At 37.4% G+C, this 25,530-nt stretch overlaps 2 protein-coding genes across 5 annotated transcripts in view; both read left to right on the top strand.

Moving 5' to 3' along the window:
* The window catches only part of ece1 (endothelin converting enzyme 1), a 33,926-nt gene extending 23,428 nt beyond the window's left edge, over positions 1–10,498 (top strand). For both annotated transcript variants that reach the window (XM_048172599.1, XM_048172598.1), the window contains 9 exons: positions 3,962–4,072; positions 4,158–4,256; positions 4,625–4,702; positions 4,819–4,922; positions 5,622–5,732; positions 5,866–5,933; positions 6,656–6,846; positions 7,355–7,450; positions 9,594–10,498. In XM_048172599.1, coding sequence (XP_048028556.1) covers positions 3,962–4,072; positions 4,158–4,256; positions 4,625–4,702; positions 4,819–4,922; positions 5,622–5,732; positions 5,866–5,933; positions 6,656–6,846; positions 7,355–7,450; positions 9,594–9,770 — 1,035 coding nt within the window. In that variant the 3' untranslated portion in view covers positions 9,771–10,498. The remainder of the gene's footprint in view (positions 1–3,961; positions 4,073–4,157; positions 4,257–4,624; positions 4,703–4,818; positions 4,923–5,621; positions 5,733–5,865; positions 5,934–6,655; positions 6,847–7,354; positions 7,451–9,593) is intronic.
* Positions 10,499–11,884: 1,386 nt separating this feature from the next.
* eif4g3a (eukaryotic translation initiation factor 4 gamma, 3a) overlaps positions 11,885–25,530 on the top strand; it is a 61,480-nt gene continuing 47,834 nt past the window's right edge. For all 3 annotated transcript variants that reach the window (XM_048172597.1, XM_048172596.1, XM_048172595.1), the window contains exons 1-3: positions 11,885–12,543; positions 22,642–22,714; positions 24,014–24,181. In XM_048172597.1, the coding sequence (XP_048028554.1) occupies positions 12,380–12,543; positions 22,642–22,714; positions 24,014–24,181 (405 nt within the window). In that variant the 5' untranslated portion in view covers positions 11,885–12,379. The remainder of the gene's footprint in view (positions 12,544–22,641; positions 22,715–24,013; positions 24,182–25,530) is intronic.

Here is a 25,530-nt window from a genome sequence, read left to right as displayed (position 1 = left end):
TATATCTTGCATTTCTGACTTTATAACTCGCAATTGTGAGTATATATCTTGCAATTCTGACTTCATAACTCGCAATTGTGAGTTTATATCTTGCATTTCTGACTTTATAACTCGCAATTGCGAGTTTTGCAATTCTGACTTCATAACTCGCAATTGTGAGTTTATATCTTGCAATTCTGACTTTATAACTTGCATTAATGAGTTTATATCTTGCAATTCTGACTTTATAACTCGCAATTGTGAGTTTATATCTCGCAATTCTGACTTTATAATTCGCAATTGTGAGTTTATATCTTGCAATTCTGACTTTATAACTTGCAATTGTGAGTTTATATCTCGCAATTCTGACTTTATAACTCACAATTATGAGTTTTTAACTTGCAATTCTGACTTCATAACTCGCAATTGTGAGTTTATATCTTGCAATTCTGACTTTATAACTTGCATTAATGAGTTTATATCTTGCAATTCTGACTTTATAACTCGCAATTGTGAGTTTATATCTCGCAATTCTGACTTTATAATTCGCAATTGTGAGTTTATATCTTGCAATTCTGACTTTATAACTTGCAATTGTGAGTTTATATCTCGCAATTCTGACTTTATAACTCACAATTATGAGTTTTTAACTTGCAATTCTGACTTCATAACTCGCAATTGTGAGTTTATATCTTGCAATTCTGACTTTATAACTTGCATTAATGAGTTTATATCTTGCAATTCTGACTTTATAACTCGCAATTGTGAGTTTATATCTCGCAATTCTGACTTTATAATTCGCAATTGTGAGTTTATATCTTGCAATTCTGACTTTATAACTTGCAATTGTGAGTTTATATCTCGCAATTCTGACTTTATAACTCACAATTATGAGTTTTTAACTTGCAATTCTGACTTCATAACTCGCAATTGTGAGTTTATATCTTGCAATTCTGACTTTATAACTTGCATTAATGAGTTTATATCTTGCAATTCTGACTTTATAACTCGCAATTGTGAGTTTATATCTCGCAATTCTGACTTTATAATTCGCAATTGTGAGTTTATATCTTGCAATTCTGACTTTATAACTTGCAATTGTGAGTTTATATCTCGCAATTCTGACTTTATAACTCACAATTATGAGTTTTTAACTTGCAATTCTGACTTCATAACTCGCAATTGTGAGTTTATATCTTGCAATTCTGACTTTATAACTTGCATTAATGAGTTTATATCTTGCAATTCTGACTTTATAACTCACAATTATGAGTTTTTAACTTGCAATTCTGACTTTATAACTCGCAATTGTGAGTTTATATCTCGCAATTCTGACTTTATAACTCACAATTATGAGTTTATATCTTGCAATTCTGACTTTATAACTTGCAATTGTGAGTTTATATCTCGCAATTCTGACTTTATAATTCGCAATTGCGAGTTTTGCAATTCTGACTTCATAACTCGCAATTGTGAGTTTATATCTTGCATTTCTGACTTTATAACTCGCATTAATGAGTTTATATCTTGCAGTTCTGACTTTATAACTCGCAACTGTGAGTTTATATCTTGCAATTCTGACTTCATAACTCGCAATTGTGAGTTTATATCTCGCAATTCTGACTTTATAATTCGCAATTGTGAGTTTATATCTTGCATTTCTGACTTTATAACTCGCAATTGTGAGTATATATCTTGCAATTCTGACTTCATAACTCGCAATTGTGAGTTTATATCTTGCATTTCTGACTTTATAACTCGCAATTGCGAGTTTTGCAATTCTGACTTCATAACTCGCAATTGTGAGTTTATATCTTGCAATTCTGACTTTATAACTTGCATTAATGAGTTTATATCTTGCAATTCTGACTTTATAACTCGCAATTGTGAGTTTATATCTCGCAATTCTGACTTTATAATTCGCAATTGTGAGTTTATATCTTGCAATTCTGACTTTATAACTTGCAATTGTGAGTTTATATCTCGCAATTCTGACTTTATAACTCACAATTATGAGTTTTTAACTTGCAATTCTGACTTTATAACTCGCAATTGCGAGTTTTGCAATTCTGACTTCATAACTCGCAATTGTGAGTTTATATCTCGCAATTCTGACTTTATAATTCACAATTGTGAGTTTATATCTTGCAATTCTGACTTTATAACTTGCAATTGTGAGTTTATATCTCGCAATTCTGACTTTATAACTCACAATTATGAGTTTTTAACTTGCAATTCTGACTTCATAACTCGCAATTGTGAGTTTATATCTTGCAATTCTGACTTTATAACTTGCATTAATGAGTTTATATCTTGCAATTCTGACTTTATAACTCACAATTATGAGTTTTTAACTTGCAATTCTGACTTTATAACTCGCAATTGTGAGTTTATATCTCGCAATTCTGACTTTATAACTCACAATTATGAGTTTATATCTTGCAATTCTGACTTTATAACTTGCAATTGTGAGTTTATATCTCGCAATTCTGACTTTATAATTCGCAATTGTGAGTTTATATCTTGCATTTCTGACTTTATAACTCGCAATTGCGAGTTTTGCAATTCTGACTTCATAACTCGCAATTGTGAGTTTATATCTTGCATTTCTGACTTTATAACTCACAATTGCGAGTTTTGCAATTCTGACTTCATAACTCGCAATTGTGAGTTTATATCTTGCAATTCTGACTTTATAACTCGCATTAATGAGTTTATATCTTGCAGTTCTGACTTTATAACTCGCAACTGTGAGTTTATATCTTGCAATTCTGACTTCATAACTCGCAATTGTGAGTTTATATCTCGCAATTCTGACTTTATAATTCGCAATTGTGAGTTTATATCTTGCATTTCTGACTTTATAACTCGCAATTGTGAGTATATATCTTGCAATTCTGACTTCATAACTCGCAATTGTGAGTTTATATCTCGCAATTCTGACTTTATAATTCGCAATTGTGAGTTTATATCTTGCATTTCTGACTTTATAACTCGCAATTGCGAGTTTTGCAATTCTGACTTCATAACTCGCAATTGTGAGTTTATATCTTGCATTTCTGACTTTATAACTCGCAATTGCGAGTTTTGCAATTCTGACTTCATAACTCGCAATTGTGAGTTTATATCTTGCAATTCTGACTTTATAACTTGCAATTGTGAGTTTATATCTCGCAACTCTGACTTTATAATTCGCAATTGTGAGTTTATATCTCGCAATTCTGACTTTATAACTCACAATTATGAGTTTTTAACTTGCAATTCTGACTTTATAACTCGCAATTGCGAGTTTTGCAATTCTGACTTCATAACTCGCAATTGTGAGTTTATATCTCGCAATTCTGACTTTATAATTCACAATTGTGAGTTTATATCTTGCATTTCTGACTTTATAACTCGCAATTGCGAGTTTTGCAATTCTGACTTTATAACTCGCATTAATGAGTTTATATCTTGAAATTCTGACTTTATAACTCGCATTAATGAGTTTTTAACTTGCAATTCTGACTTTATAACTCGCAATTGCGAGTTTTGCAATTCTGACTTTATAACTCGCATTAATGAGTTTATCTCTCGCAATACTGACTTTTTTCCCAGAATTGCAAGATATAAACTCAATTTCGAGGAAAAAAGTCAGAATAGCTAGATTTTAAACTTGCAATTGTCAGAAAAAGTCGCAATTACCTTTTTTATTTTTTATCTATCAGTGGCGGAAACATGCGTTCATAGTCTCACTGATAAAAAAAAAACCTGTTTACCTTGTTACATGCATATTTGTTTATCTAAAATGTCTTAAAAATAATTTGTGATCATTTTCTCAAACGCTAATTCCTATTTTGTGCACATGAACACTAGACTTTTTTTTGTAGCTGCAGAAGTTCAAGTCTGGATGTACTGTAGATTGTTTGTGAGATGTCACATTAAGAAGATTACAGTGTAAATGAGGATGCAGGTGTTAATATATCACCTTTGTGTTTTCCAGAGCTGCATGCCACGCTGGAAACTTTGCGTCAGTGACACGGACAGTGCTCTGGGCTTTGCTCTCGGGGCGCTTTTTGTCAAAGCTACTTTTTCCGAAGACAGCAAAGCTTTTGTGAGTATTTTGTGACATTTTGCATGCCATCCCCATCTTTTCCTCCAGGCCTATGAACTATATTCTCTCCTGACGTATTTGTCAGGTTGAAGATATGGTCTCCGAGATCAAATGGGCCTTTGAAGACAGCCTGAAGACTGTCGGCTGGATGGATCCTGAGACAAAAAAAGCAGCCAAAGAAAAGGTGAGAACCAACAGCACAATCGCACATGATGTTTTCCACCACTTCTGCCCGCAGGGATGGATCTTACTGAAATCAACACCTATCTAATATGTCAGACTATAAACAGTTTGTATTAGCTTTAGTTTTAGAATTGATGATTGTTTATCATTTTCATTACGTTTTTGGGGGACAATAAAATTGGCTAAAAAATCCCCTTAAAGGTATAATATAGCTACCAGAATATCACTATATACTATACATTTATAATGCAAAAAAAAAAACTACAATACAAGTTTATATGTGTGTTGATGCTCTGCAATGCCATCTGGTGTTGAAGTCTGCGCTCTTATAATGCCACTCAAAATTTGTATTTCTTTTTTCTTGTCTAGGCAGATGCAATATACAACATGGTTGGTTATCCAAAATTTATTATGAACCCCAAAGAACTGGACAAGGTGTTTAATGATGTATGTATACACTTTGTTCATTTCTGTTTGTTTTTTTTATTTTGGTTCATGGAAAAATGTCTTTAATCTAGTAGAATGCCTGAACTAAAATCTCGGCCTCTCAAACTGTGTATCAGTTTGATGTTGTTTCAGAGCTTTACTTTCAAAACGTCATGAATTATTACAACTTCTCTGCACGAGTGACTGCTGATCAGTTGAGAAAAACCCCCAACAGAGATCAGTGAGTATCAGTCTGACTCGCACACAACATGATGCTCTGACACACATCTCTTAAAGGGATAGTTCACCCAAAAATTTAAATTATGTAATCTTTTAACCAATGTTATTTTAGTATTATTTATATACTATTATAGAGTTTATTAATTTTATATTTTTATATTTTCAGTTTTCACTTTAAATCTAGTTAATGCTTCTTTCATTTAAAAAAAAAAAAATATTATTTATTTTGGTTATAGTCATTTTAGTACTTCAACTTATTTATTTCAGTTAGTTGCCAAGGACATTTGTGTTGAAGTTTTTTAAGTTTAAATGATTCATCTAATATTTATTTTCTATATCAGCTTTATTTCAATCAACCTAAACCAACGTTTTAATCATTTTTTATTTAGTTTTAGGGTTAGTTAACAATAACAACACTGTCATTTATTCCCCCTAATGTCTTCCCAAACCCTTGTTGATTTTTTATTTTTTTTTTCTGTGGAATTGAATGCAAAGAACACAAACAACATTGGACCCCATTGACTTTCATAATATAAGAAAACTGACATGTTTCAAAATAAATACAGATTTAGAATGATGGCAGAATTGTCATTTTTGTATTAACTTTTAAATTAAAGCTACCCCAGTGTCTGTTCATGTGTATGTCAGCGAACAGTCAAGCCATTAATTTTTTCTTTCTTGCTTGTCTCTCCGCATACAGATGGAGTATGACTCCACCGACAGTTAATGCCTACTACAACCCCACAAAGAATGAGATGGTACTTCCAGCAGGCATTCTGCAGGCTCCCTTTTATAACCATGCTTGGCCAAAGTAAGAGCTCCCACTAACAAAACCTCACCTGCTTATTATTTAACCTCTTACTTGAGTTTTTAGAAAGAGGCAGTTTATAGTCGGACATATTATATCACTTACCTCATACTATTGTGTATTTGTTGTTTTCTAGAGCAATGAATTTCGGTGGTATAGGAGTGGTTATGGGGCATGAGCTCACCCATGCCTTTGACGATCAAGGTAATAAAATGATTCTCTGTAAATTATTACTGTATGTTATTTCAGATAAGATCTCCAGTATGTAAGATTCAGTAAATTGCTATAAAGATTCAAGTGTGCCATTGATTCATTATTAACAGAGTTACATAACCACAGGAGTGACTATAAACCTAACTGGTTGCTATATGGTAATAGTGAATACATTTCACACAAAATTAAATGATTATTAAATTATTAATTAAATATTAGACTATCGAATCATGCATCTGTCTGTCAATCAGTTTTTAGAACCTCAGACTAGGAAGTATTATTAGTAATTAATACAAATAATGTAAAAAATATTTTTTTTATTATGTTTGAATACAAAAAAATTGAAAAAATACAAAAAGTTGGAAAAGTTCAGAGTAAGAGAATGTGCATAGATTGTTTAATATTTTGGATTGATTTTTATTAAAACCAGTTTTAATGCCACTTTACAATCTTTTCTTCCTTCATAAAATAAATATAATATTTAAATATTTTATTAATATTGATATATACATTTAATAAATAGCATTTTTTGTTGTTTATAATGTAAAATATAATATAATTGTATTTTAATGTATGATTTCTAATAATGTCAAATTGTTAGTAAATCAATAAAATCATCAGCTTTTATTACAGAACTGTAATGTTGTAATATGTATGTGACCATTTATCAATATGTGTGTGTTATAACACAGTGTTTTAAACATGTCCTACAGGAAGAGAGTATGATAAGGATGGGAATTTGCGTTCGTGGTGGCAAAATTCTTCAGTGGACGCTTTTAAACTCCAGACCCAGTGCATGGTGGAGCAGTACAGCAACTACAGTATAAATAAAGAACCTCTGAATGGGAAACACACCTTGGGAGAAAATATTGCTGACAACGGAGGCCTGAGGGCAGCTTATAAGGTTTGTGAAGATCCTGTTGTGGAACAAGACTTTGCAGGAACTAGAATTTCAATCGATTTAACTCAATCAACAGATTTGTTTAGTTCATCAGCGAGTTATAAAGAGATGAAACACCAATGGTTACTTTCCATAACATGACAACAGCTACGGCGAATGACGTATGAGAATCTGATACGAAAGGCATTACGATCTCTATATGTCTCTCGTTGGCGGCTTTGATAGCTTTGGGGCCGTCGTGATCCTGTCTCGCTGAAAAGCCTCGCGGTGCAACAGGTGGCTTGGAATGGGCTACTCTACCTCCAGCCGCTCGGATTCTTTCCGTTGGCTGAAAAGTCATAGGTTACAGAGCAGATGCGCAAAGCATATGGCCGGAGAAGACCCTGCGTTAACCTCTCTGATGGAGAGGAAAATAACCGTTGACACGAGGGCACTGTTTATTTGTGATCTCAGCATGCAGTGTAGCATGCTGAATTATTAGCGGACTTATGTTATCACACTTGCTTTGCAGGCTTATGTAAACTGGATCGAGAAGAACGGTGAGGAGGCCACCCTTCCTGCCCTTGGAATGACCAATCATCAGCTGTTCTTTGTAGGATTTGCTCAGGTTTGTGCCTCAAAAATGTTTGCTTTCTATGTTACACTTGGTTTAAAGGTTTTTATTTGTTTTACAGCCCTCAACCTTTGCACTTCAAAGTCTTTTGTCTCTGTTTTTGAACGATCGGTTTGCTAAGGCAGGAATCAATATTTCTTTTTCTCACACTTCGATTTGAACATTTACCTCTGATGTGATTGTTAAAGTGAGGTGTGCATAGCCTTTGCTATTATTTTTAACTCACAATTTTCACCTGACAGACAAAAAATAAATATTTTCATATAAAAAATGCAGATATATTTTAAAGGTGGGACCCCATGCTATAGGGATTAAAATATCTCTATATATACACTATATTGCCAAAAGTATTGGGGCACCCCTCCAAATCATTGAATTCAGGTGTTCCAATCACTTCCATGGCCACAGGTGTATAAAATCAAGCATCTAGGCATGCAGACTGCTTCTACAAACATATGTGAAAGAATGGGTCGCTCTCAGGAGCTCAGTGAATTCAAGCGTGGTACCGTGATAGGTTGCAACCTGTGCAGTAAGTCCATTCGTGAAACTTCCTGTCATGGTCAACTGTTGGTGGTATCATAACAAAAAAAGTGGAAGCAATTGGGAACAACAGCAACTCAACCACGAAGTGGTAGGCCACATAAAATCACAGAGTGGGGTCAGCGCATGCTGAGGCACACAGTGCACAGAAGTCGCCAACTTTCTGCAGAGTTAATAGCTACAGACCTCCAAACTTTGTGTGGCCTTCAGATTAGCTCAGGAACAGTGCATAGAGAGCTTCATGGAATGGGTTTCCATGGCCGAGCAGCTGCATCCAAGCCTTACATCACCAAGTGCAATGCAAAGCGTCAGATGCAGTGGTGTAAAGCACACTGCCACTGGACTCTAGAGCAATGGAGACGTGTTCTCTGGAGTGACGAATCACACTTCTCTGCCTGGCAATCCAATGGACGAGTCTGGGTTTGGCGGTTCCCAGGAGAACGGTACTTGTCTGACTGCATTGTGCCAAGTGTAAAATTTGGTGGAGGGGGGATTATGGTGTGGGGTTGTTTTTCAGGGGTTGGGCTTGGCCCCTTAGTTCCAGTAAAAGGAACACTTAATGCTTCAGCATACCAAGACATTTTGGACAATTTCATGCTCCCAACATTGTGGGAACAGTTTGGGGATGGCCCCTTCCTGTTCCAACCTGACTGCGCACCAGTGCGCAAAGCAAGGTCCATAAAGACATGGATGAGTGAGTTTGGTGTGGAGGAACTTGACTGGCCTTCACAGAGTCCTGACCTCAACCCGATAGAACTCCTTTGGGATGAATTAGAGCGGAGACTGCGAGCCAGGCCTTCTCGCCAACATCAGTGCCTGACCTCACAAATGCTCTCCTAAAAGAATGGTAAAAAATTCCCATAAATACACTCTTAAACCTTGTGAAAAGCCTTCCCAGAAGAGTTGAAGCTGTTATAGCTGCAAAGGGTGGGCCAACTCCATATTAAATCCTACGGATTAAGAATGGGATGTCATTAAAGTTCATGTGCACGTAAAGGCAGGCGTCCCAAAACTTTTGGCAATATAGTGTGTGTGTATATATATATATATATATATATATATATATATATATATATATATATATATATATTTATACTTTTTTTTTGTTCTTTTTGGTCCAGAAAACCAGCCAGAACATCATAGAAACCATCAAGAAATGCTCTAGCAGCTGTAACCTGTCAAAAAAAAAAAGAAAAAAAGAACATAATTGGGAAATTTTCTAAAATACATTTAGACTAAAATACATTTTTACGACTCATTGTCTAAAATAAATTAAATGTATATTATTTTAGGCATAAAATATTTAATTTTAGTTTTTTTATACATTATATATTATTATAATACATCAAACTTTTACAGCCTGCCTGTGTTAAACATGAAAATGCAACAAGATAGCAACTACAGTTAACTGTAAAAAAAAAGAAAGAAAAGAAAAGAAAAAAGAACTGACATTTTTAAATGATACAATTTAATGCACGAATTAGTACACTGTTTGACCTTTGCACAGACAAACAACTCTTATATTTTCTTCAAAAATGTAGTAATCAGTTCATGTCCTACTATGGTCTAATAAAACCCTTTGTTTCCTTTTTTGTAGGTGTGGTGCTCAGTTCGGACTCCCGAAAGCTCTCACGAGGGCGTTATCACTGACCCTCACAGTCCGTCACGCTTCCGGGTCATTGGCACCATCTCCAATTCCCATGAGTTCTCAAAGCACTTCGGCTGCAAGGCAGACTCACCCATGAATCCCAAGCAGAAGTGTGAGCTGTGGTGACAGGGACTGAACCTGGAGCGAGCAAGGTGGTGAAGCGACCGCTGTTATCGCTCAAAATATGCCAAACGTCCATCTCAGGTTGCCTAATCTAGACTGCCAGAAAGCTGGTGGACTTATAGTGGACTACATGTTTTCCAGCAAGAATTATTTGCCTCTTAATGAGGAGTAGGTGTAAATAATGACTCCATGGAAGTCTATATAATGGTGTTTTATTCTTATACAACCATTCAAAACACTGGAAGTTAGTGGTTAAATGTAATGAGTGAATGAACTGCCACTGTTGCAAATGAATTTTCTTTGAATATGTGCCTTTTTAGCAAATGCATTTATTTTTCTAATGGGAAATAATATTTATATTCTCTGTAACGCGTTGTTGGTGTTTTTCTTTGTCTGGAATGTTTGCTTCTAATTGTTATGCGAAACAGATCGTGCAATATTGCTAAATACCTTTGCTCACATTTTAATTCATGGTTAACAAGTTTTATACAAGACATCCTCTGTTGAATTTGCCTGTGCAATATTAACTTAAACTCAGGCAAATGATCAGATTTTGTTATCCTAATTCAGAATGCCCAGAGTTATACTGCAATTGTTTTTGGACCATTATACAAGAACGTGCCTTTGAAACTGTGCAAATATAAGACTTGCTGGGAAAAAATATTTTCATTACAAACAGATTCAAACTATCCTCTCCACCCTCAAAATAAATAAGAAAAGTGGGTAAAAAATTATAGTAAGGTTTCATTTGTTAACATTAGTTAACAAGAAAATACTTTTATGCATTTATTAGTTCTAGTTAATGTTGATATTTAGTTAAAATCAACAGTTGTATCTGTTAACATTATTTAAGGCACTGTTAACTGACTTGAACAAACAGTGAACTACTGTATTTTTTATTAACTAACATTAACAAAGATTTTAAAAATGCTGTAATATTGCTCATTGTTACTTCATGTTAGCTAACTGATGTTAAGAACACAAGACCTTATTGTAAAGTGTTACTGAAAACTGTTTCTTTCTAGTACCTCATCAAATGTATTCATAATTTGTCTTGACTACTTACAGTCGGCTATTTTCAAGAGTTCATCACCAAGAGGACCAGAGTTCCAATCAATAACTGTAATTTCCACCGATGACTGAATTAATGAAACAGAAAACTAAAATAATCGCAATTTTGTGGTTTATAGTTTGTCTGACAGATGACCGACAGATGTCGCCACATTCACAGTTTTTAATGGCAACAGAAATGCCTGTCAAAGGTTTGCTAATGCTCTTATTAAACTCCCACTATCTAACCCCAGTAAACATACTCTAAATCAGCAACCGTATATATTCCATAAACGCTAAAGTTGACAAAAATCTTTCATCAAACGTAAGTAATACTAATACGTAAGTAAAACCAAAATCTGGGCGGGACCTTAAAAAAAATGTGGAATTGCAGTCTTAAATTCATTCATCATATACTGCGTATGACTCATTCGTTTCTTGTACTGAAGACTGATTGCTTGGAATGTAACGGAGATGCCATTCATTGTGTGAAACAGTGCAGGCATGTGGCGACTGCCTTTATGACGTCACTCTCATTGGCGTATTGCGATGTTCGATTCGCGAACGAATCGTTCTTTTTAGATTTTGCCTGAACGAGTCATTCACAAATCGAACTGAATCGTTTCGAGCGGTTGTGGAGTCAACAACTCGAACCAAGGACCTATTTCGAATTTGACTGATGTGGCAGAAAGTTAATTTAGTAGCCGACTGGCTGAAATATTACAAATAAAATGTACTGAAAATATGTTTATGACTTGATTATTTTACAGTTGTATCAACACACAAACTTTTTTTTCATTCAAGATACGTACTGAAGTCTAGTCTTGTTTAATGTAAATGGAAAAATAAGTAGGCCTACATAAAAAGTTCCGGTGGGTAATAATATAAAAATCAGAAAAAGAATACAGCTGGGTAAAAATATATCAAATATTTATTTGAGATTCCACGTTGTCAGGAACGGCGTGAAAACGTAATTGCGTCACGACGTAAAATAATCCCTGAGTCGTTTTATGAACCGCATCTTTGAAAACGAACTGTTTAAATGAACCGATTCGGTTCATTGAAAATGAGTCGTTCTTCCAGTCACTACGGTGTGACGTAAGGTGAACCCGAGCATCTCCGAATTTACCCGACGTTTACCGAGCCGTTCTTCCAGCCGGACTGCTGGAAGCAGCCGCAACAACGCCATGTTGAGCGAAGTCTCCCATCTTTATGAGAAATTCCTATAATGCGACTCGTTATTGTGATGTTACAACGCAAAGCGGAGCAAACAAACCCGGAGACGGCCATCTGAGGAGGCGAAGAACAATTCAACCGGGGAGATCCAGGGTGGCTGGAGGGGGATACAACCCCTCTGTCGTCCCCATGCATAGAGCAGCTACAACCCCCTATTTCAAAGATAAAATGACATTTTTGTTACTAACAGCCAGATTTGAATGAAATCCATGGCATAAGGATATACACACGTCCCGGCCTTCGTAGAGAGAAGAGACGGCCAGATATCGTTGGAACGTGCGACCGTTTTTAGCTGCGTATTTTTTGTTTTGGTTTAAATTTCTGCAATGAGTTTGCCACCGAAAGGGGTTGTGAAACCGGCCGCTGTATCTGTTAGTGGACATGTTACCGGACCGGCTCCGCCAACGCAGCTCCGCGCAGCGCTGACCTCCGTGTCGTTACCACCGGGAGTCCAGAACGCTCCTCCGCCGTCAGCCGTGCCGCCTACCCAGTATCCTTTACTAATAACAAAGCCCCTTGTGTCCCACACAGATTAATGGGCAAACGAGTGCGAATTTTGCTTTGTAATCGCATCACCTGACTTGTTATTTGTTTACATTCATATGTAACTGGTTGTGATGACGAAATTACTAATATAAGATTGCATTTGTTCATATTAATATAATATAGCAACCGTTGCCAGGGGTGAGCGGGGTGTTCATCGATTTCATCGAAAGGATTTACTTGTTTGGTATCTGTTGTTGTTTGTTGGCCCTCTTGCCACTTGCTTTGTTCGTTGAACTTGACAATCCCAGCTTTGTCCAGTGGGTCCATAACAATTTCAGATCAGTCAGAATCGTGTTTTACCTGCTGCATTTTCTAATTTTGTGATCAAATGCTTTTTCTCTTAAAGGCCTCAGTCAAAAGAGACCAGAATGGCATATGTACGGTTGCTTGGGTGTTGTTGCTGGTTGCTAGGGTGGGACTAGGAAGTTGCTGTGCTGTTGTGAATGATTTTTTTATTTGCCTGAGCCAAACAAGCTCAACTGCAAGTGTATTTTTATTTATTTATTTGCCTTTTTATCCATCTGCCAGACAAATAACTTCTGTGAAGGCACCTGTATGAACTTAAGGGGAATTCATAAATGCACTAATATCACTTTGGGATAAGCTGGTTAAAATTAGTTACAAAAAAAAGGTTTTGAGAAAAGTTCTAGTGTTATTTGTTTACACATGCCAATCTTACTGTTTAGCCTAATTCTTTGACATTCATACATTAAATGTTGCACAATTATTTCTTACAAATTACAATAATTGTAAAAAAATCAAGAGGCTACTCACATTTCAAGCTGATTTACTGTTATCACCTACCGAGACATTTTTTCACAACTGAATAGAAAACATTAACAGATATGAGGCTACGTCATTCTAGTCTGATTTCGAAAGTAAATCACGTCACATGAAAGTCATGTTTCCCTAGTGTGGGTCAGGATAAATGTATTATAGGAATCTGTGCCTGATTTGTTGTGACGTGGAGTAATCTGTCAAGTAAGGGCTGTTTAGACACAGTCGAGTTAAGTAATTGAGCAATAGGCGTACTGCAAATCTGGGTCACCCTCTTGAGCTCTTTGAGAATTTCTGTTGTTCTCCAAGTCTGAGCTATGATTTGCTGAGGAAGATTTAAAGGTGAAGTGTCGTTTTTGTGCAACTAGTGTCACCAAACAAATAGTTTTAAAGGGATAGTTCCTAAAACTCCCCCTCATGTCATTCCAATGACTTTATTTCTTCTGTGGAACACAAAAGAAGATATTTTTTACTGGTTTTGTCCATACAATGAAAGTCAATGGCAAAAAGGAGATAAAGGTAGCTGTAAATTAAAGGGTTAGTTCACCCAAAAAGGAAATTTCTGTCACTCACCCTCATGTCATTCCAATCCCGTAAGACCTTTGTTCATCTTCGCAACACAAGTTAAGATATTTTTGATGAAATCCGAGGGTTTCTGAACCACATAGGCAGCAACGTCATTGCACCTTTTGAGGTCCAGAAATGTAGTAAAGACATCGTTAAAATAGTCCATGTGACTACAGTGGTTCAACCTTGGTTCAATTACTTTATTCAACAATTTCTTCTCTTCTGTGTCAATCTCCTATGATGTTGACGTAGTAAATCCAGTGCAGTGCTTCCGTGTTCTACATCAGAATGGCGACTCATTATTGGCCGACGCTGTACATGTGAGCAGCATGACGCGTGTCGGCCAATAATGAGTTGCCATTCTGATGTAGAACACGGAAGCGCTGCGCTGGATTTACTGTGTCAACAGCGTAGGAGACTGACAGGGAAAAGAAAAAATTGTTGAATAAAGTTGTTGTTTTTGCACACAAAAGGTATTCTCGTCGTTTCATAACATTAAGCCGGGCACACATTTAACGACTAGCTAAAACATTCTAAGACTGTGCTCAACATACAGCGATTGTTTCCTGCGACTGAAGCAGATTTATATACTTACACATGGAATTTGAACACCGACTGTAATCGCAGACTGAAAGCAACTGGCTCTGACTGGACGCGTTTGAGCACGATCAGTCATAAGTATCAATTTACATTCATAATCGGCCTTACAATCGTTAAGTGTGTGCGCGGCTTTAAAACGTATATAACAGACATGGTTTCCGTCAATCTCATGTTAATCTTGAGTACCTATAGAGTAGTATTGCATCCTTCATATCTCCGAAAAGTTTTATCATATTTATAAAAGATAGATACACTGTACCGACTGTAGCCTTGCCCGTGGGCGGAGCTAAAGAGTCAGGAGCAGGCACAGCTTCCGCGTAGCGATCGTCTGCAATCTGCGACATCATTATAAATAAAAATGGAACAAAAACATTTGTGTTGTTTATATTATATGCACTTGCGCACCGATTGCCCAAAAAACAGACATTTGATGCCGTTTTACTCCCCGCCTGCGATCTTTTACAAAACACCAAAGCAGGAACAAACAAACATACACGCACAACTCCGTTGCTGCCCCGGAAAAGCAAACTGCATCCACTGTTCCCTTAACTCTGGGTTATTTTGGGAAGCTGAAAAAGGTTATCTTTCCCTCACAACCAAAAACACTCTTGGCTTCTGTAACCCAAACAAAGCACTTTGATGGCCGTGCTCTCGCTCTGGGAGATGTGTGCGCATGCTTATCAGGAGAAGTGCCCATACAAGGAATTCCGCTCTTTATGACGTGATACAGGGCCATACTCGGCGACTTGTCGCATCGCAACAGCTAAAAGCTGTCTGCACTGAACACGACAAACCGATCGTTCCAAAGCACTTGGACTACGTTAGAAATAGAACGGATAATCCGTTCACTGTCGGGAATTTGTTGTTGCGTCACGCCGCATCTAGTGTAGACAGTATCACTGACTATAATGGGTTCTTCTGTCTTTTGACGTGACAGTTTAATGATAATAACTATATTAGCGTCCACACCAGCAGACTATATAATCCATTTGCTGTCGGGAATTTGTTGTCACGTCGCGCCGCATCCTGTGTAGACAATATCACTGATTATAATGGGTTCTACTGTTTTTTGATTCATTGCGTCGCGACACTCGTGTCCGGTGTAGACATGGTGTAATGATAATAACTATATTAGCGTCCACACCAACAGATGATATCATTCTGTTTTTTCTATGCGCGTTCTGCAGTTCTGTCATCTGTCGCTTTAAATGCTCATGATGGATTTTGATTGGCTGTTAATGTTTTTATCGTTCATCAGCTGGAAAAATTTGTTAGTAGATAATGTTTTTCTGTGCTGTTATCATTATAGTTGTGGTGTGAACTCTATTTATTTATATTAAGATATTTAAAACTATAACTATATCTTTATTGTTATTGTTATCATCCTCTGTGTGAACGGGCCTTAAGTAGGGTATTTTTCATTGGCATGTCATGCCACATCCATCACCTAGTGATCTCAGCTTTGATCTCATTGATATCTTCCCAATCAATTTCAGACTTTAGTTCTCTATGACAAAGGTTTTATAATTCCTAAAATTATTTGTTATTACTTTGTTATTGGAAATCGTATTATATCAGCCCTAGCTGTTCAGCTAGTGATCGGCATTGACCACAAACCTCAGCAAAAACATGTGGCTGTAAAAATGAACTATTTTGTGCACACATGGTTACACTTATGTGGAATAGCGATGATTACATCACTTGATGGATATCGGTGTCTTCCAGAGTGTTCACGATTGCATAAATCGCAATTACGATCTCTTCCTGTGCTCAGAAGTCACTGTAATGCTTAATGTCACAGAGAAAATCACCCCAGTGGATGGGATTCCTGCTCGCGGGACGTGCCTTTGGTGATGATGCTGTGTTGAGAGCTTGTGTGTAAGGCGGAGGGGGGGTTGGGGTGTTGGAGGGAGTGGTTGCCAGAGCGACGGGTAACATATGCGACTGGCCCTGCACCCCTCAGACAATGGCAGCGCTGCTTAGCATTCAGAGTGTGAGGCTTCCCACCGCCTGCCAACAATTGCCTAGGTCAAAGAGAGTCTAACACACACCGCCTGCCGCAACCCCAAACCTCTCAACGCAACCCCTTTCTTAGTTCCAACACATATTGTCACCTGCTTTTTCACTTTTTCATCTCCTTCGCAAACTGTACAATCAGCCCTAAATGCTTGTCAGGAAAAGGAACTCTCATTCTTGAAGGTGAAGTGGGTCACTTTCTTTTATCCAATCTCAGTTAAATGCATCAGAGATAACTACTAGGAAGCTATGGCTTGCTCTGTGATGCTCGGAAAACATTGCACTGTTTGAGTCATTTGACATGTCAACTTCTGGCTCAGACAACGTAGTGAGTTTTGGGCGCGACTACTGGGAAACCTGTTTGAAAACATTTTTGCGATTCCACTTGATGCAGAAATGATATGCATAACTGGTCATTAAAAAAAAAAGGTTTCTTGTGCTCATCAAGGCTGCATTTATTTGATCAAAATACAGTGAACACAGTAATATTATTATTTTAATATATTTTAGAATGTAATTTGTTCCTGTGATGGCTAATCTGGATTTTCAGCAGCCATTTTCCTGTTAAGGTGCATTATTGTGCACTTACAATGACGCTAAACACTAGGGCTGAGTATTGACACAATTTTCATGATTTCTATTCACATGCTTGCGATTTGGATTCGATTACGATTTCGATTCGATATCGATTATTTTCAATGTAGTATTTCAGTTACAGTACATGGCAAATTTTCTAGAGGAAAAAAATCTGTCAACTAATGCCACACGGGAGTCAGTTGGTACTACTGTAATAATATTGAAGGTTACAATAAACTTATTTATATACAAACACTTAAATTACACAATTATGTTTTTTTTTTATAATAAATAAAGTTTAGAATTACATAATCATATTTCTACTCCAGTTGTTTTTTTTTTAAATATAAACATTTAAATCCTGGATGTCATAACTGATTTATTAAAACATGCATTAAATATTGAAGAATATTATAATGAATATGTAATAGTGCATAGCTATATTTATCAGAATGCTGCTCTCTAGAGTTTTCTAGCTGTCTAATGAGTTTATGGTCACTGAATATTTTTTTCTGAGGTAAATGTGACGTTACGTGACATTAGGGCTGGGCGATATATCGCATGCGATTGTCACGCGCATTTCGTCACTAAAGCCGGTTCCCTGATTACCGCGAAATCGCCATCACCTGCTTTCAAATGGAGCGGCAATATTGCGTTCATTATCGCAGATGAACCGCCTTCGATAATGAACGCGATATTGCGTAGCTTGTCAGTGAACTACGGCTCTGTCTATTAAATGCCGCTTCATTTGAAAGCAGGTGATGGCGATTTCGCGGTGATCAGGGAACCGGCTTTACTGACGAAATGCGCGTGACAATCGCATGCGATATGTCGCCCAGCCCTACGTGACGTTGTTTACAAGCTGTTTCATTGACGTCTTTCTGAGGTTGAAACACTGATTGAGCTAATACACGAGGTATGATACGGATTTCGGTAAGTTGTACTGTATATTTTAACATACCTTCAGATGTTTAGTCGTGTTTATTTTTCGCGCTGTAACTGGTATTAAAGCGGAGGAGAGGATGTTCACATGCGCTCATGCTGTCGCTTCTCTTTAACTGAGGCGCTACAGCGATCTGTCACGTCACATTTAACAGCGCCAAAACAATATTTATTTTTTGAATCTCATAATAAGATGGACGTCATTCGAAATCTGAGACTTTGCTTCATATGAAAAGTAACAAAGCACAAAGATTATTTAGATATATATGTATTTTTTTTGGATGGGAGGTGCTACATATTCTGCTCATTCATCAACTGTAAACAGACTAGATTAATCGATTCTTGGGATTTAAGAATTGATATCGGTTCGTAAAAATGAGAATCGATTAAAATCGAGAAATCAGTATTTTTTTATCCAGCCCTACTAAACACTGCATTCTCTAGCGATCGTCAGTGTGCAGTGGTTTAACTGCAAAACTCACACTATATCTGGCCACTGTTACACACGCAATGCGAGTGTAACAAAACTGTCTGTTTATCACAGCTGACGCACAACAAAATGCTTCACGAAAAAGAAATTGCAGTTGATGAACGAATGACAAGGAAGCACAAAAAATGAACGTACAGTACACAAGCGTAAATACAAAGCGTTCGTTGTTAGTCGCAAACAGCACAGCAGCTCCAGACAATCAAAACGGTGTTACTAACATGACAAGCAGGATCAAAGCAGCCTCCACATCTGTTTTCAGGCCTTCCCACTTAGCTCTTTCCAGCGCTGGAAAGCTTTTCTAATATAAACGCGGGTCCTAAAGCGCTTGCCCAGTCATAAACCTTCATTCCGGTGATATTCTTTTGAGTTCTTTTGTATTGTCCCATCTCTCGTTCTGCAGGTTTTTTTTCTCTTATTTTCAAATCTCCCTCTTGCTCTTTTACTCTCCTCGACCGTCATACATCCCCCAAATGCTTATTGGTTACACGTTTCAGTGCTTCCCACACATAGACTTTACTTGGGCGGGCCGCCCACATATAATAACGGCCGCCCAAGTATATTCAGAGACACATTTTTGCTTTTATTATTTTTATCCTCTTATACTTTTATATCCGCGCAAGATAATGAAACCATCCGCGATCGATTAACTAGTCGTTTCGTACCTGCTCGTTATGTGTGCGTCAGAACTGTTTACTCCCGCTAACATTCCCATAGGCGCTGCATTTTGCAAAGTCACAAGGGGGCGCTGTTGCGCTTTCTACAAGCTCGCGCAACAGCGCTTCAGACTGCTTCAAAGTGATTCTCAATCAATGAAAAGCACAGATTTATGCCAAGCGATTGCTAATGAACTCAAGTTGATGAATTATTACAATGTCTACTTTATGGCCTTTATATAAAATGTTTTAGACGATTGTAAGAATCTGAAGGATCAGCCTGCAATAGTACAGACATTTCAAAATAAGAGTCCTGGTGTATTTCGGGCTTGTTTATAATTAAAAGTCACACGCTAAGTTTTTTTTTTTTTTTTGGGCATTATTGGTATTTTGATTACACAATAAATTGTATTTAATTTGATTTTCATTTAATTCATAGTAAATTATTGTAGTCTCCCCCACAGGAAGAAAACACTAAGAACATTATTTGACACATATATTATTCATTTTATAAATTTTACTAGTAAAATCTGTGTCCCATTCGCTGAGAGAGACACTATATGACAACAAGGAGAACATAGGAAAAGGAGAACCATTTAAATGCTGTAATTTTGCATAATTTACAATGCATAATATTAGTATGCAATTAAATGTAATATGTTATGTAATAAAAAAAATTTCAATAAATAAAAATACTGTTAAAAATCCCACATTATTTGTTTGTCACATGTAGTAGACCATTTTTGTGCCGTGGGTAATAGGAGGATTTTTTGCCCGGCTACCACCGCAAGTATATTTCAAACCTGTGGGAAGCACTATTGTTGGTGTCGCCCGACTAACTTCCAAACAGTGTATTTGAAATTCTAGTAAGTCCACTTTTAAACAAACAGCAATGTTTTGATAGCACCACAAAAGCAGAGTGTTGACACTTTTAGGGAGGATCAAACTGCTAGTGTCTTAATTCTAGTTGGTTTTCCATATTAAGCACCAAACAATGACGCTTTACCTGTGAGTCACTTTCTGTGATCTCTCAACAGTCAGAGTTGTGGTGTTGGCCGCAGTCTTGCTGCAGTACTGTGTACATGGACTGCATTTCATGAATTTTATATATGGTCAGTGACGGTATTCTTCAAAGAGTAATATCTATCTATATATAAATATAATATATATCTCCAGATGAGGGCCGTAGGGTTCAGATCCTCATTTTACGAAAAGTCAGCTATGCGTCTTGGCCATAATATGAGATGTGATCATAGAAAACAATCCAAAAAAATCATACTGCGCCTTTATAGTACAGTCTGACCTGAGGATCACGTAGCAAGGAATAAATCTCTTTTGAGTCTCTCTCTTTCTCTCTCCCTCTCGCGCCCTCAGCTGTAGACCCTCTGCCTGCCACGTAGACAATCTACTTCTGGTTTATCTAACTTCTCTTTTTTCCTTCCTTTTCCTCTCCTTTTCTTTTTTCCTCCTTCGTTTTCTTCATTTCCTTTATTCCCTTTTTCATTTCCTTCCTTCCTTTTTTATTTCCTTCTTATACTTTTGTCATTCCTTCCTCCCATATTTCTTTCATAACTTTCTACTTCTTTCACTCCATCATTTCCTTCCTTTATTTTCCTTCTTTCAATTGTTTACTCACCTCCTTCTCTCCTTCTTTTACTTTAATTTCTTTCTTTTTTGGTTCTTTCTTTCTTTCTTTCTTTCTTTCTTTCTTTCTTTCTTTCTTTCTTTCTTTCCACAGTTCCTTTCTCTCTATCACTCCATATGGTGCCTAATTGGATTTACTATAAGCTACTATGAAAGTTTAAGGCTACACAGTTTTGCCATCTCATCCTTTGACATTCTCTGTACTCGTTCTACTGGCAGTAATTAAAGATACAATATTTAGAGATTAAAGGACCATAACTCTTCAGAGACCATGGCACTAATAGGATATTTTCAGAAGAGATGCTTGTTAACAACTCTCAGTGTCTCAAGAACTTTTTTTAAATCAGTGCTTTTGGAAAATTTGTAAATTCTTCTCAAATTCTCCACACCTGTGGGCACACACTTGTGTGTCGTGCCATCGAAACACCTTCATGACCATGCAAAGGGATTTGGTTATGCAATGGAGTGCCAAACTGTGAACACAGGAATCAGATCAGCCTGTAATTCCAGTAAGTCGTGCCTTGTGTCCTGCCAGAGTCTAGCGAGTGTCAGCTGTCAGTTTTAACCTGATCAAATAGCCTCGCAGGCCGTCCCCCAAGCTGCATTCCTCAGGTGCACCCCTCTGAACTCTGATCTTGGATGTGTCCTTGATGACCTGGAATATAGGTTTCCAAAGTCGGATTCACTATGTGAGTGCATGTGAGAATGCATGCGTGCGCTCATTTTAGGTTGTTTCGAGTGAAGGAAAACCTCTCGCCACACATTATACCTCTCTTCCCGGCTGTTTTTTCCCAGCTCTTACTTCCCCATCCCCCTTTTTTCTCAGAGTTTAGATTGGCAGAAGGCCAGAGAGGTAGGAGGGGGGGAGAATGGGAAAGAGAGTGCAAATCGGAAGGCAGGATTTCACCGAAAGTCTAAAAAGTGTTCATGAGTGCATGAAGCGCATGAAGGAGGAAAGCCAGACCTCCTCTACTTTCCCCGAAACCATGTGATCTGCTCATCTCTCACTTACGGACACAGATACAATAACCGCCAGAGCCGGTTCCTGCTCTTTTCTTTCTCTTTTTCTGTCACATCCATCTTTTTCGCTATATGTGTTTATCTGTTCTGAGCGGCCCCATCGTTTGTGTCACAGAATACCTCAGGCAGGTATGACAGTGCAGAATTTATTATAAATTCTCCTGCTTTAGAACTTCCTTTAAAGAAGACCGGCTGAGTGATGTGTGAATGTACAGTAACTGTAGCTAAAATAATGCTGATACCATAAATTTTTTCAATTCAAATGACTCCCATGTCTTTTTATAACTTGCCACCTGCAACCTGAACATGTTCAGGTTATCATTATAAATGAATTTTAGATCATGGGACATTTTTGGCTGTCAAGTAACAGTGTTCTTATTTTAAGAAAGGAATTTTGCAGCTTAAATTTTATATTTTCCCGTTTTTTAACGTGTTAGAACAGGCATTGTAACCAAAAGTGCAGCGATCCATTTCTCAAATATTTGGAATTCCATGTCAGGATTTCTGTCTGACATCTTCCTGGCTGGTTGAGGTATGGGGTGTACTGGACATTTTAGTGAAGGGAGGGAGAAAATGTGTTTGTGTTAACTTTCTTAAACCTTTGCCCCAAATGCAAGTCATTGGAGGAAGTGGACAGTAATATTAATTGGTGTGAAAGAGTCTGCACCATTATTATTTCATGTTTCATGATCTTCTTAGTTTCTAAGGTTGACATTTTAAACCTATTAGAGATTTTCTCTAACATTACCCTTCCCAGGATCCCTCGAGCAGCGCTATCACTGGAGGAACGCATGTTTCCCGCCCACTCTGGGGTGACGGCCGTCTACAGTGTGAGTGATCACACACACATGTACACTTAGTCATTATACAGCACTATAACGTATATACATAGACAATCCCTAAGGCCAGAAACGTACTCTAAGTATGCGAAAGTGTGTGGTCCCGTTGTACATACTTACTGTGAGTACTTTTAACATTATTATTATTATAAGCAGATGATACAGATGCCTTTATTTGTCTTATCTAGCTATATATGTTTCTCAGCAAGATTTGTGTGCCATAACAGTAGTTCACCTAAAAAAGAATAATTAAATTGCGACAGATAGAAACGTATACCCCTAGAATTGTCAATTATTTTGTACGCTATTAAAAGAAAAGCAAGCTGCATATATTTTCATTTTCATCTAACTGTCACTCTCAGCAGTGTGGACGGTATTGGGATGTTCTTTAACAGTATACCACTGCAAAGGTATTTCCAACTTCCAAAAAAAGAAAAACAACTTTGCCGTGAGTATATCAGGGCATTGAATCACGTACAGACTCTTGTACGTTACGTGTGCACGTTGCTGGCTGCAGTTCACTTAATGGCCACTGGTGTCGCTAATAGCAAGAATTTCTGAACTCGACACGTATCCCCTTTATGCCCGGTACACACTGTACAATTTGGGGCTGTCCCAGATGAAAGATGACCAATCGTGGTGATTTCTGTGGTCGTGGCTCCTAAACGATGGTCCTACGTTGTACAGTGAGACAGGTTCAAAGACGGCCGTTGTCATGGTCTTGCAACCAAAGATAGCCTGGGATAATTTTCTGACAGTGTCAGAAATTTAGCATGATCGTCTTACAGTGTGTTTGCTGCTACGACATATATCTACTGACTAGCCAATAAAAATGCAACATGAAATAGTGTATTGATCAACGCGCCATGGCGCTAAAACTTAAAACTACTTACTTCAAGCTCCATTTAAAAAATTGGCATGCCAAGTTAGCCTCTTTTCACTAGCCATGACCATGTCCATATTCTCCTCTTTTGCTTCCTCCTCTTTTTTTCAGCACACATAAAAACTGTAATTGGCAAAGTGCGATTCAACTTGCTCTACTTGTTTACCACTAGCACATGCTGATGACGTTTTATTCTTCTGTACCAACTAAGTTGTGCTGTAGACTACGATTCAATAGGTGTCATACATTCTACATGCATGTCATACCCAAGTTTAATAGATCCATGTCATACGATGTGATTTGTAATGATCTTACAGGATTGCCGAAATCTCTCAGTCTGTAGCAGGCATTAACTAAAAGGAGCTATGTGAAACTGTGTGTTAATGTTGTTTGTGGTCATTCCACAGGTATCCAGACACCCTGGTCCTCCGTACCCAGGTCATGACCTCAGCAAAACCCACCCAAACCTGGCAGGCACCCCTCCCGGCCATGCCACGTCCCCAGCCCTCTCTCAGGTATCAGTCCCTGCCGGCCCCTCGTACCGCTTCCTCAAGGGCTGGGAGACAGGCGGAGGGGTAAGTACCAACACCCTCAGCATGTCCACATCCGCATCTGTCTGTCTTCTTTCTCTGTCTACACAATTGTTTGGTTAATTACTGGCTATTTTATCTGTTAAAGGGGTGAACTGCATTTTTTTTTTTTTTTTTTTTTCCTTCTCATTTTAGAATGTTCTCTGAGGTCCACTGATAATGTTATCAAGATTTTTACATAAAAAACATCCTAATTTAGAAGTAATAAGCTATTTTCTATCCTGTTTTTGACCCTCTCTTTCAAATACTCCGTTTTGATGGGCGTGCCGCATTCAAGATTTGGAAGTAAACGCCCACTGCTATGATTGGGTGACAGGTTTGCATATTAAAATAATTTCAATGTCCCCGCCATTACACGTGTGGAATTGTTTTGAAAACTTCCGATGTTAAAAAATATCCAGTTACATATTTGAAACATATGCATATACATATGCTTTATAAGTCTTGGTTGTGGCAAATTAAGTTTAAGTACTGAGTTACCACAGTTGCAGTTGACTGGATAAATTGCAGTGTTCTGTGTATAAATAAATAAGTACTATCGTTTGTCGCACTGTCGTTCACATAGGCTATTCATCGTTCATCCTTTTCGATGAAGTGAAAATCGTATACATTGTCTTTTGCAGTGTCGTGTTTTAAAGGTGCCATCGAACGTTTTTTTACAAGATGTAATATAAGTCTAAGGTGTCCCCTGAATGTGTCTGTGAAGTTGCAGCTCAAAATACCCCATAGATTTTTTTTGTATTAATTTTTTTAACTGCCTATTTTGAGGCATAATTAGAAATGCGCCGATTCAGGCTGCGGCCCCTTTAATTGCTTGCGCTCTCCGCCCCCTCCCGAGCTCTCGACTCTATCATTGCATAAACAAAGTTCACACAGCTAATATAACCCTCAAAATGGATCTTTACAAGGCATGTCTAATTGCGTAAGTATGGTATTTATTTGGATGTTTACATTTGATTCTGAATGAGTTTGATAGTGCTCCATGGCTAATGGCTAATGCTACACTGTTGGAGAGATTTATAAAGAATGAAGTTGTGTTTATGCATTATACAGACTGCAAGTGTTTAAAAATGAAAAAAGTGACGGCTCTTGTCTCCGTGAATACAGTAAGAAACGATGGTAACTTTAACCACATTTAACAGTACATTAGCAACATGCTAACGAAACATTTAGAAAGACAATTTACAAATATCACTAAAAATATCATGTAATCATGGATCATGTCAGTTATTATTGCTCCATCTGCCTTTTTTCGCTGTTGTCCTTGCTTGCTTACCTAGTCTGATGATTCAGCTGTGCACATCCAGACGTTCTGCCCTTGTCTAATGTCTTTC

Source organism: Megalobrama amblycephala, linkage group LG21 (genome assembly GCF_018812025.1).
Source record: "Megalobrama amblycephala isolate DHTTF-2021 linkage group LG21, ASM1881202v1, whole genome shotgun sequence".
NCBI classification, from domain to species: domain Eukaryota; kingdom Metazoa; phylum Chordata; class Actinopteri; order Cypriniformes; family Xenocyprididae; genus Megalobrama; species Megalobrama amblycephala.
Note: the sequence above shows the minus strand (reverse complement) of the source record. Positions and strands in the feature narration are given on the sequence as shown.